General features: G+C 38.9%; 1 protein-coding gene across 9 annotated transcripts in view; it reads right to left on the minus strand.

The window, feature by feature from the left end:
* Window positions 1–2,997: 2,997 nt before the first annotated feature.
* The window catches only part of LOC124151570 (neurabin-1-like), a 116,089-nt gene continuing 105,323 nt past the window's right edge, over window positions 2,998–13,763 (minus strand). For 8 of the 9 annotated variants that reach the window (XM_048381905.1, XM_048381908.1, XM_048381904.1 and 5 more), the window contains 4 exons: window positions 11,616–11,792; window positions 10,622–10,728; window positions 8,471–8,653; window positions 2,998–8,059 (listed from right to left, as the gene is read on the minus strand). In XM_048381905.1, the coding sequence (XP_048237862.1) occupies window positions 7,910–8,059; window positions 8,471–8,653; window positions 10,622–10,728; window positions 11,616–11,792 (617 nt within the window). In that variant the 3' untranslated portion in view covers window positions 2,998–7,909. The remainder of the gene's footprint in view (window positions 8,060–8,470; window positions 8,654–10,621; window positions 10,729–11,615; window positions 11,793–13,763) is intronic. The other variant, XM_048381907.1, reaches the window with a different exon arrangement.

The following is a 13,763-nucleotide window of genomic DNA, read 5'->3' on the forward strand; positions in this document are numbered from 1 at the left end:
GTGTACATTTTAATCTTTTCATTTCCAAACTCCTTTGCATCTACACCCAAAAGCGTGTACTACGGAGGGTATATTTGTGTTCTGTGGCAGTTTTCGTTTGCAAAGATCAGAATTTCCCAATTGAGACAGGAAAGAAATGAAGCTGAGTTGGCTGAAGAACCCACACATCCTTGGTTTTAATTGGGCAGTCAAAAGTTCCCTCAGCGTTCACCTGGCATGACCTTTTATGGAGGTATTTAAAACAATATTATTTCGGAGGTGCCAACAGGGAGGATATTTTTAACCAAAAATAACAATAAACATTCATTGTCCGCCATCGCAAAGGACAGAGAGGAAGTATCGAGTTATATATGAATCACTTGTTTAATTGCCAAGAGTGACGGTATGTCAATGATTTAAGCAGAAATTTTGGGAGAGGTATATAATTGCCTGGTACCTGATGAAAAGGTTTTAGTCTAATTTTTTTCACTACCACTCAATATTTAAAAACAAATTGTATTCATGTACGGTTTTGAAAAGCGCACCCCTTTGTCAATTTGTAAGCGTCCCAGACACTTATTGTGTCAAATACCATAATTTTGTCACAATTTGATAGACATTTATGTGTAACTTACAAAGGTTTACTACTGTTTTATTTTGATATGATGATTATTCTGTATGAATGTTTTACTGTTATGCAGCCATCTTTGTTACATTTGTGAGCCTTGTTAATGATTTTCATGGAAGTTTGTTGATGCTGTTCAAACAATGGCTTATACACTTGATTTCCACATTTCTTTGTTTTGAAAGAAAAAAGTTATTTTTGATAACTTTTTTCACAGTGCTATATTCAATGCGATAGGGAGCTGTTCAAAAGTTCCTCATAGGATAAAATACTTAATTTTGTAGGTTTTGAGACATACACACAAAATATTGTGAAAATGTTGACATTGGTCGATTAACATTAGCATTCGGTTGAGGTTTATGGATCAAATGATTAAATAACACAAATGATTCTATTATGGACTAACTTACTTGAATTTTTTTTTCTTTCACTTTATTCCATCAATGCCATAACGTGGCTCAAGCCAAAATACCAAATTTTTTGTTGGAAAAACATATGATAAAGCGGCATAGCATATGTTTCCATGGTTACAATGGGATGTCATTTTTCAACTGTCACTTTTGGTTGGAGGAAAGATGATGGGATGTCCTCAGATCTTTGTTTGGCAGAAGCTAAAACTAAGTTCTGATTTAATGAGATTGTTACAAGCCTCGGCCCTATCAAGCATTCACGAAATCATGAAATCTATCTGTCACATAGGACTTCCCTCCAAAAATTAACTGACATTTAGCATTGTATTCTCACCCAAACCACTGTCTGAGTAGAACAAATCACATGCTTGATAAGTAGCAACTTGTGTCTATATTCTTAGGGATCCATGAAGATCTGGGGTAGAATAGGTCTTCAGCAACCCATGCTTGCTGTAAAAGGCGACGATGCTTGTCGTAAGAGGCAACTAGCAGGATCAGGTTGTCAGACTCGCTAACTTGGTTGATGCATGTCATTGATCCCAATTGCATGGATCAATTCTCATGATATCAATCACTGGATTGTCTGGTCCAGACTCGATTATTTACAGGCTGCCATCATATAGCTGGAATATTGCTGAGTGAGGCGTAAAACAACAAACCAATCAACTATATTCTGAGGAAAAGATGTTTTGAGGCTGTTTCATGCCCTTTGTCAATATGATGTACATGTATCATCCTTTCAATGTGGGGTATATTTTTGCAAATCATGAATGTTACTTAAGAGGTTTTCACTCTTAAAGAATGAACTGAAGGACATAAAGACTTTTCAGCTGATTAGAATTACGATATGAATTCAGTCTGCATGTCGCTTATTGTCATGGGTAGTGGAAGAGCTTGTGGGTATGTAAAACAGTATTTTTCACTCCAATAATAGGGGCGGTCGGGTAGCCTAGTGGTTAAAGCGTTCACTCGTCACCGATTGTTGGGCTTCGTGTGAAGCCCATTTCTGGTGTCCCCCGCCGTGATATTGCTGGAATATTGCTGGAATATTGCTAAAAGCTGTGTAAAACCAAACTCACTCACTCACTCACTCCGATAATAGTCACTTGTATTTTCTGATCATAGCTGTTGAGTTGGACACAAAGTATATCAAGTGGCCTATGTAATGATGTGTTTGCTGTATTCCTGTGTACAGGAGAAGTATAGCCTATAGAGTAATTAGCTGTGGTTGCATAATTATAGGTGTATGTTTTCATGACTTGTGGGGAAGATCTGTATTTCTATAAAATGACATAGTAAATATTGTATCAAATGTTTAATTGTTGTTTTTGTTTTTTCTCGCAATATTTGAATATGTAGAAAAACTGTAACATGACAAATGTAACATTTAATTTTATGCAGGTTGACTGTGTAGCATTCAGTGATCACATACTGGATTCATTTGAAACTGTGGCACCGGTAGCCTAGTGGTTATCATAGCATCAGCTTGTCATGCCTGGGTTTGATTCCCAACAATGTGTGAAGCCCATTTGTTCCTCCCTCTGCTGTGATATTGCTGGTATATTGCTTAAAGCAGGAATATTAGACACGCTTGATCGAAGGGAATTCCAGGCAGCAATGTGCCAGATCCAACATACTCTTTGCAGGTAGACAAGAACTTGAGGGCTTCCCACAGCAATGTGCCAAGTCCTACTAATGGGGTACAATGACTTCCTTGAAGGGAATTCAAGGCAGCAATGTGCCAGACCCCACATACTCTTTGCAGGTAGACAAGAACTTGAGGGCTTCCCACAGCAATGTGCCGAGTCCTACTTTTGGCGTACAATGACCGAGGGGCAGACAGGGTAACAACAAGCACCATCTTTAAACGTCTTTTGGAATGTCGTGTACAGAGGACTCAACCACTGACCTTCCGCTATCCAGGCAGACTCGATCCACTACACCAGATGGCTGCAACCAGTTGAACAAAATAACAAACACGTGTTCACATCATACATACTTTAATATACGGCTCCCAGACCGAAATGAAGACCGGAGATATATAAGAGTGTCTACATACAAGTGTTTACACCTGAATTTACAGACTGTTTACATGGATAAAAACTTACAGATTTGCCTTCTTCAAATTGTGTTTCTAAGAAATGATCGTAATATTAATCAGTTCTGACGTGTGAAAATTTAAGACACATTGATGTGTAAGATGACGAGATGTCGCAGTGCAGGTCGACATTCAGACTTTTTGAAGTTTCTATCCTTGTAAACTTTCTTACATGATCTGCTATACATAAGTGCAATTATGATATGTCTGAGAGTCTCAATCATCGAACACACACCAGTCATTCGATCAGAATGTGCAAAGCCTGCAGGGATCCAGGGTTAGAAATAACACTAGCCTGCTAGCCCGAGGCTAGTACAAATTTCAAAATTTCCCCATTGTATTAACATTACAAGGGCATTTTATCTTCAACCAGGCTAATTAAGCTTTTCAGTTTAGTTCTAACCCTGGGATCGTATTCCAAAAAGTTCCCAGGGTTCAGAGGCCCATTTCACAAAGCGATCGCAGCGCTATTTAAACTGTCGTAAGTATGTGTTGAAGTATAGGAGTTACGATAGTCGTAGCGCCATGAGTTCTCTTTGAAAGGGGCCCCGGGATCACACCAGCACAGATGCAACATCTACACTAGAAAAAAAGTTGTCCAGTGGATATAAAAATATGAAAGTGTTTTTTACAGTTGTACGTTTGCAAAAAAGGTGTAGACAGCATTATTAGCATCGGCATGTATGAAATAGATCTTCGTGGTTGACAATTTCATGTTTAAAGTCAAATTTAAGTTGAAATTATGTATGCAGTTTGGGTATATCAAGTCTATTACTAAGTCACACAGTGAAAAGCATCTCCTCTGGGCTAGAGGTGACGCACACAGGTACTGCCTGAACATACACTAATAAAGTTACATGGTGTGGTTTTTGTGCTTTGCACAAATCAATAAGGCGCTTAATTACTGGCAACGAAAGGCTGGCAGTCATCTAGGCATCATATGGGTTTGGTTTCATAGAGGAACACAACATTGCAGACACTCTGGTACAAATAAAGAAGTCATTTGTTAGCAGGAGAAGGGTCGGAGTTGAGTATAGAATATTTCACTGCTACAAGTTAATGCTGTTTTTCAACATGATACAAATTGTTATCCCGAGGCATCTGACTATCAGGGTCTGCTGCCATTGGTCAGTTGATATTGTCCTTATTACCTGACCAATTCAATTGGACATTTGATATCAGTATTCAATCAAGTTGTGATATTCTGAGTCATTCAGAAATATCCATTAATTAATCCTTGTGGGAAGAATGTATTCCTACGACTACTAAGTAGATTTCTACTGATTTTGTTATTGCATATTTCTAAATACATGTTAATACATCTCAGGGCTGGGACGATACACCAACTGCACAATCCGATATGTATCACGATACCTTGCTCACAATCCGATTCGTATCACAATACTTGCACATGCTCTTATCGGTGATGTGTAAGGCATCTTTTTCATAGGCAGGATGGCCAAATACCTGGCACACTGACAATTTACTATTGGCATTGTCAAGTATGGCGCAACGGATGAAGATATTTACTTCCATTTTCACTAGTAATTATTTTTTTTGTGTAACATTTATAAAAGAATACATTTAAGGTTAAAATTGATACTTTTTACTTAGTGTGCAAGTGTGATCGATACTTGTATCAAGAAGTGAAAAATCACGCTGCATCGGTGTTTCATCCCACTTCTAATACATCTCCCAGTGTATATGGTGATACTTGAGTGGAACTACAAAAATATGTAACTAGTGTGGATTTTGATTATACTTTCACGGATTCCATACACAAATGCAAATTGTGACTTTCATGGTGCACTACAATGAATCCAGTTGTATGAGGTGAGACATGGAATTTGAACATATCTATGAGAGTTTATGTTGATATGATACACAGTGAATAGAACTGATATCGGGATAAAAATTAGTTAAAATGAACCAGTCCCGAAGTGATTCTGATCACATCTGCCTAGTACATCTTTACCAGACCACACACTCAACAGATATTGAGCATTAGCAGCAGGTTAGGTTTTCAAAGAGTTCAGCATGTCTATCATGTAGAGGTCACCCTGAAAAAAAGGTGTAAATTATGTCTCTACTACATAAAGATTCAAAATTTACCATTTTGCTCAGAAAATTCTAATTTAATCTAATAATGCACACTACTGTATACCTGAACACATATGTGCCATTTTGAATACAAAAACTCCTATGTGCCTGCATTGTCATCATAAAGCCATACGATAAAGAAGAGTTGTAAAGTTGACTAAATAAATCCCATTATACACAAGGAAAGGTACAGACAGAGCATGCACTCTCGTCTCACAACATTAATATTAGCACTTGGTCTCGTAGAAAATTGATTGCATTTGTTGAACAAGGCAATTACAGCTTCTTTGGTTCATACCGCTCTTGTGGAACTGGTAAACTATGAACAACCACTTGCTGACTTGCACCCATGATTGACTCCCTTCAGTCACACAAGCTTTAGGGGTCCCTCAATCACAAACTTAGAGAATAAGAACAAATCATGTATAAAATTTCATTTGGGAAATAAAGTATTGACATGGATAAACATGTAAATAATAACAGTCGACTTCAACACGCAACACAGACAACAATTAGAAGCAACAAACAATATGGCGGCATTCCAAGGGAGACAACTCAAGGTGCCATCAAAGCCTGTTTCTTGTGTTGAGGATAAAAGATTGTATCTGTCAAATGCTGTAGTTCGGTGGCAAATTAAAACCAGGAAATACTAAACCAAGCTTTGTGCAATTTCATATTGAGGTATAAGGCTTGCTGTATTCAGCATGATGGATTGTTTAAGACTGTAGAAATTAATGCATTCTGACATTCAAATTTATCTGTCTCTATTATGACTGAAATCAAGGATTGCATAAAACCATTTCATTACTTACAGGTACATATTTCCCCGAGTTGTCTCCCTGTGTGGCACACATAATTGAACATCGCGATCGAGACAACGGGAAGTTGTGAGCAAATCACACTCTTGAAAATGTTTCATTTATTGAGCATATTGTCATCTACATCACAATAGTTTGTCTCCCTTGTCCAAAACTTAACACTATTAAATTGTTTCATAGCACTCACTTATCAAGTTATCAGTTTAAATGAAAATCTTTATGCATTGTTCAAGTTTGAGCATTTATGGAAATCAGCATTTCTAACACTTTGAAGTGGCGTTAGAACCTAAAATACCTTCAAGTTTGTAAGATAAATATAATGATAACATCAAAGACCTGCCTTTGATTTATGATGGATGTTAGCATCACAAATTAATAAAAATTTGATGAATATGTTTTCAATATCAATGTACATTCTGAGACCTGGCTGTCGCTAATGGTCACAAATTGAGACAAGCAATTTCACACCTCAGTCAAGGTTATATAACACATAGGGTCAAGGTTATACCACATGGGGTCAAGGACATTAATACAGGTCAAGGTTAATTAGAAGGTAAAGGTTACAAAGGAGGAGTGAAATCTTTTTGAAAACATGATTACACCGGACCCTGGACAATGTGACCAGGACACAGAAAATATGACGATAAGTTATACTGATCTGATTATCTTACAGACTGGCGGGGTATACTGAACCGTAACACATGTGAATACTTCTCAAGGTACTTCAATCAAGCAACACAGCAGTCAGACAGGAAATCTGTTAAACATTACACTGATTTTCTGCATATTTTCACATATCTCAAAGTAATTTGGAAATATATTCACAAAAGAAGTATCCATTCCATCAGGGACTTGAACTTATTTTCCAGAGGCTTAACAACATGTCTCCTTTCCATACACTGATTGAGCTCTTGCGCCGATTTGAACATTTTCAGTTATATCACAGCGGGTTGTCAGCGTGGGAACAAGGCCGGAAGTGAGCGACTATGCACAGTAAAATGTTGCACCACAGACTATAGGTCATTCGATCATCTCACAAACAGGAGTGCTTACAATTGATTTCACTTGTAAATGTGGTTCTCAATTATTAGCAGGAGCTTTCATCAACTTGTAAATTCAGTCATGTGACCAGAAATAGAACATCCCTGAAAATCCTGACACTGTGTGATTGTTTGGCAACTGAGTGGATCGGCCCTCAACTGGACATGAACGTGTAGGTAGCTATGTATTACACAGACAAATATACCATACCAAAAATGATGACATTTAGTTCCCTTATGACATGAATGGGTTCTCCAGAAAATCAATGTCTGACATGTTCATACAATTTACTTTTTATACAGAATCTATAATACATTGGTATATTGCATGGGTAAAATACGTCGAGATGTGTTGATAACTGTACCACTGCACAATCGTGATACAAGGAATAATACAATCCTTGGATCGGCATTAGCTTGATTTCTAACATGTAGTTCTTTCTGTACACACGTAATGGTATTTGTTGCTGAGGGCTTGCAGGAGCATCAACTCCTGGGTCACTGTCATGGGAAGATCACTAAAATACCCATCATGGGTTTTATCACGTCCCACGTGTCTGGTACCATCGTACAAGTTTCCAGGCATGGAGGGGCGTACACACTACTGTACACACATCAGAACTATCACTGTACTGATAATCACTTTGTGACACGCTTTCCGTCCTAGCTGCATGTTGTCCTCAAGACTGACCATCTGTGTCCTTCATTTCAGTCATGTGACAGCTTCCACGAAATCTTAATTCTCCAAACAAAACAGGAGAAATCGTTCCTTTCACTTTCTTGGCCAATCAAATGTGTCCATTTCACTTTTCAGCCAATCACAGCTGCCTTCAAAGTATTCATTTCTTCTTCATCTGCTTCTTCTGTTCCTTCTCTCTGGCTTTCCTCTCCTTCTCCTGCTGTTTCTTCTCCTTCTCAATGGCAGCTTTCAGTTCCTTAATCTTCTTCTTGAGTAGTTCGCGATCTTTACCATTGGTTATCCCTAGACTCTGAAACACAGGAGGAGGAGCACTGGTAATGGGGAGTGTTCTATTTAATTATTATTGATTCATTTCCACATGATTACATACTCTGCTACTCATCACTAAAGCAGGAAAAAGATGAATATTTCTGAACAATCATCTCAAATACAGTCCAGTGATCGATATTGTGAGCACCGATCCACAATGACATAAGCCACCCAGACTACCCAATCAATTTGGTCACTTCTACAACACAGTTTGCTGAGGACGTATTAGTAATAAAATAATAATAATATGGCTATTTCTTTCGCGCAAAATTCCACATCACTGAGGGACATGCTCAATGCGCAACATAGCATATGTACATATATACAACAGAGGGGGGACAGTATGATGATAAAACTATGCACATTCCAACCCAGAATCACTTGTACTAACCTTGAGTTTGGAACCGTCCATCTGGAGCAGCTGTGGTCCCGAGATGTTCCTGTCCTGGAAGGCATCATTGTACTTGTCGAGCTCCAGCAGGATGAGCCAGCGACACACATGCTCCGAAGTCCAGTCCAACGGGGGCACTGACTCAAACTGGTTCTGGTTACGTTTATTGGGAGCAACCATCTCCTGAGAATGATAAATAGATGTGTAAACATTTGCTGGGCATAAATGAGATACTTCAAAACAAAATTTCTATGCATGATTTAACCTTTGATTGCAGACTATTTTACAGTTCACATAAAATAGGACCACTGCATGTATCAAATAGTAGAATGTGGATCATATTATATTTAAGGATATCCCAAGTATTATTACCATGATATATCTAGTATTATCAGGGTTTCCCCAGTATTCTTATCAGCATACATTTTATTATTGTATTTTGATCTGGATATTGTTGGGATATCCCTGGTAGTTTTATCAGGTTATCACTCATATTTACATCATGATATCCCTGGTTCTTAACATCATGATATTCCTAGTATTTACATAATGATATTCGTAGTATTTACATCAGGATATCCCCGGTACTATCATTCTGCTATCCCTGGTATTTACATAAAGATATTCGTAGTATTTACATCAGGATATTCCTAGTATTTACATAATGATATTCGTAGTATTTACATCAGGATATCCCCGGTACTATCATTCTGCTATCCCTGGTATTTACATAAAGATATTCGTAGTATTTACATCATGATATTCCTAGTATTTACATAATGATATTCGTAGTATTTACATCAGGATATCCCCGGTACTATCATTCTGCTATCCCTGGTATTTACATAAAGATATTCGTAGTATTTACATCAGGATATTCCTAGTATTTACATAATGATATTCGTAGTATTTACATCAGGATATCCCCGGTACTATCATTCTGCTATCCCTGGTATTTACATAAAGATATTCGTAGTATTTACATCATGATATTCCTAGTATTTACATAATGATATTCGTAGTATTTACATCAGGATATCCCCGGTACTATCATTCTGCTATCCCTGGTATTTACATAAAGATATTCGTAGTATTTACATCAGGATATTCCTCATTTTGTCATCGGGATATTCCTCGTATTGTCATCAGGATATTCCTGGTATTTACATCAGGATATTCCTGGTATTTACATCAGGATATTCCGCTTATTTACATCATGATATCCCTGGTATTTACATCATGATATCCCTAATACTGATATCCCAAGTATTGTCATCAGGATATCCCTGGTATTGTCATCAGGATATGCCTAGTTTGCTAGCAGGATATCCCTAGTATCGTCATCAGGATATCCCTGGTATTGTCACCAGGATATCCCTAGTATTGTCATCAGGATATCCCAAGTATTGTCATCAGGATATCCCAGGTATTGTCATCAGGATATCCCTAGTATTGTCATCAGGATATCCGAGGTATTGTCATCAGGATATCCCAGGTTTTATCATCAGGATATCCCTAGTTTGCTATCAGGATATCACTAGTATTGTCATCAGGATATCCCTAGTATTGTCATCAGGATATCCCTAGTATTGTCATCAGGATATCCCAGGTATTGTCATCAGGATATCCCTAGTATCGTCATCAGGATATCCCAGGTATTGTCATCAGGATATCCCAGGTATTATCATCAGGATATACATAGTTTGCTATCAGGATATCACTAGTATTGTCATCGGGATATCCCAAGTACTGTCATCAGGATATCCCAGGTATTGTCATCAGGATATCCCTAGTATTGTCATCAGGATATCCCAGGTATTGTCATCAGGATATCCCAGGTATTGTCATCAGGATATCCCTGGTATTGTCATCAGGATATCCCTACTATCATTATCAGGATCGATATTGTTAATAAGTACATGTTCACCCTTTTATTATGCCCACCATATTCCCTAGCTCATCATCATGTCCGCATCTCTTGACATCAAGATAAATTCAGTTGCCTATTTACTTGCTGTGGGTCTGAAGATGAAACTCAGACATGGAACATCATCACTGGCCAACATTCAACAAAGAAGCTGAGGATTCTGAGCTCTACAAGCTTCTCCTCGTTAGTTCCTCCAAGCTTCTCCTCGTTAGTTCCACACTTACCCCTGTTGCTGGTGTCCCTGAAATGTTGAACCTGCTTGACTTCCCCTCATCATCAAGTTCAGACACCATCAGCGATGACGAAATTTCACTGGTTGTGCTGCTGCCACCTAACAGGGAAATATCACAATGAGCACTGGGAACACGTTTCAAACTGATCATTGAATAAAAGTTCAAATCTTTTGTTAAATCAAATAAACTTTTACAATAAGTACATATGAGTAATTATAACATTCTTTCCACATATATATGTTCTTTTACCATTCCTATTATTTTACAAATAAAATCTTATTCCACACTTGAATCTCTCTGTGATTTCCATTTCAGAAGTCGTTAAAGAAGAAAGTATTTCAAGAAAATAAGACTTTAAGATTAGGAGTAATAACATTCACATATTCCAAGGGGTAAAGTCAAAAGGAAACAACATATTTTTAAATTTCAGATGCGATCATATTTACAAGAAAAAGGTTCTACATTCAATATATAAGTGTTGTCTGTTTGAGATGGAACAGGCATTTGATCTCTGGAGCTGAAAAAAGTTGTCAGACATTGTTGACGAATGAAAGATTGAGAAATGACATGCACGTTCCTACCAGACTGACAAAGGGATCCCTACACTATTCATGCGTAGTGTACATTCAGTTAGTTCATGGAAGGGTTAAATCCTTTCCCATGCAATATAAATCCTTAGCCACTGTAAGAAAACATGCCATGACTGTCACGGACATTATAGAAAAGAATAATTTCAACAAATAACACATATAATCGAACAAATACGTACGTAAGCATATAGCAATCACAACACAAAGAAAAAAAATATGATTGAAAGTCAAGAGTTTATGAGAAATACAGGAAAGATTCAGTTCAAGACAGGAAAGGCATTATCAAATGTTCCCCAAATAGGAATTTGATAATTAAACTTATAGCTTATTAAAAGGCCGAAATGTGTTTCAAATTCACTAACTTCTTGTTCATTTCACAGAACCAAGTAACTTACCGTCATAATCATATAAGCCTGTATCTATGTTTTTTTTAGAAATGAGAGTTATCCCCCCCTCATCAGAGGTGGCAGGACTGTCACGTGGTCGGCTAGACAGCAGCACAACGCCACTGTTGCTTGAGCTGCCCCCGCCAAAGGACTTGGGCTTCAGCGAGAATTTAGGAAAACCAAAGCCTGCATGAGGAACAAGTTGTATGTCAAGTCAGTTATATACAGGTGGGCGGGGATGGACAAACACGTGGGCAGCTGGCTTGGGAGGAGGGTGCAGGAATGGACATCCTTGACTGATCGGACAATACATATATTGATATGAGACAGCCTGGCGATTAGTCTGTGTCCCAAGCAGGCTAGAGTGCACGTATGGATGAACTGGGACAATGGAACATTGTTGTGTCACTCTAAGTGTTGTAGGGCAGGGTAGTTTGTTTACTGTTGTGCTATGTAGGAAATGCTTGGTGTGGAATAATAAAGCAAGGCGTGGCATGGTGGTGTGTGTCGTGGCATGGCATGGCGAGGCATGGTGGGTGGGTGGCATGGCGTGGTGTGGCATGGTGGTGTGTGTCGTGGCATGGCGTGGCATGGTGGTGTGTGGCATGGTGGTGTGTGGCGTGGCATGGCATTGTGTGGCATGGTATGGCATGGCGTGGCATAGCTAGGAATTTAAGGCATGGTGTGGCATGGTTTGTTGTGAAGTGGCGTGGCGTGGCGTGGTGTGGCAAGGCATGGTATAGCATGGTAAGGCATAGCTAGGAATTTAAGGCATGGTGTGGCATGGTTTGTTGTGAAGTGGCGTGGCGTGGCGTGGCGTGGCGTGGCATGGTGTGGCAAGGCATGGTATAGCATGGCAAGGCATGGTTTGGTGTGGTGTGGTGTGGTGTGGTGTGGCATGATGTGGTATGTATGGTACAATGTTGGCAAGGCATAATGTGGCATGGCATGGCATGGTGTAGTGTGGTCAGGCATGGTGTGGTATCTTGAAAGGTTGTGGAGAGACAAGGTGACACTGATGAAGATTCAGGGTCAATGTGGATAAAAACTGAATAGGGAAACAGGTAGGGTTGTGGTTTGGGGCAGAAAGAGAGAGGATACTGGTGTTGCAGTGGCTGCAACAATGGTTAAGGAATTAAACAGGAGCATCAACATGGATAAGGACATATGAGATGAACTGAAACTTTGATCTGGGCAGAGAGCAAATGTGTAACTTCAGTCAAATGTAAGTGTCCGAGGAATACAGCTAGACAAACAGCATTGGTGTCCAATAACAGTCAATGTTAACCAGTGTTAGGTTTCATTATACCGTGAGTGAATACATTGTTGGCTTACAGGGGTGAGTTGTGTGAATGTTGTGTTATCCCACAGTCAGTAATATTACAGCTTTTTTAATGCCACCTGCAGGTGATCAGGTCTTGGCTTACAGGGGTGAGTTGTGTGAATGTTGTGTTATCCCACAGTCAGTAATATTACAGCTTTTTTTAATGCCACCTGCAGGTGATCAGGTCTGGACCAGAGGAACCGGTTGTTGACAGCAGAAGCAACAGTCCAAATTATCTTCACACAAAGACACAAAAGAAGCAAGGTCACATATTGTAGCTTCCTGATCCATCAATGGAGAATTCAGTTTTGGCAGCCTTCTCAAAGGTTAATAAAGATTTAAACTTACAATTGAATAGGTGAAAAACACTTTTTATCCTATGAGTGATCCTTTATGTAACTCTGTCAGTCTCAAGTAACATTTGTTTGTTTGTTTGTTGTTAAACGCTGCACTCAGCAATACACCAGCTATACGAGAGTGCCTTTAAATAATTGAGTCTGAACTGAGAATGATTCGTGCCATCAGTGGGCAATGACTATGCATCAAGCTGTCAAAGAGCCTGACCAATCATTCGATCAAACAAGTCATCTCTTACGTAGGTTGCTGGGGGGTCTATAACCCAGAATCCTGACAGTTCCAAGTAATAGCTGATGAGAATGTCCGCTGACTAACTGGCATGTGGCTAAAGGACTAAGTCTGTGCTGTTTCAAACCCCATTTCGGCTAGACCACCACCTATTAGATGTATGTAGGACGAAGCCAGAAGTCACACAGGTCACAGGTGTTTACCTTGTTGAAACCCACAACTCAGGCTGACATGACAAACCAAGAATG

Source organism: Haliotis rufescens, unplaced genomic scaffold (assembly GCF_023055435.1).
Source record: "Haliotis rufescens isolate VD_foot unplaced genomic scaffold, xgHalRufe1.0.p SCAF_4, whole genome shotgun sequence".
Lineage (NCBI taxonomy): Eukaryota > Metazoa > Mollusca > Gastropoda > Lepetellida > Haliotidae > Haliotis > Haliotis rufescens.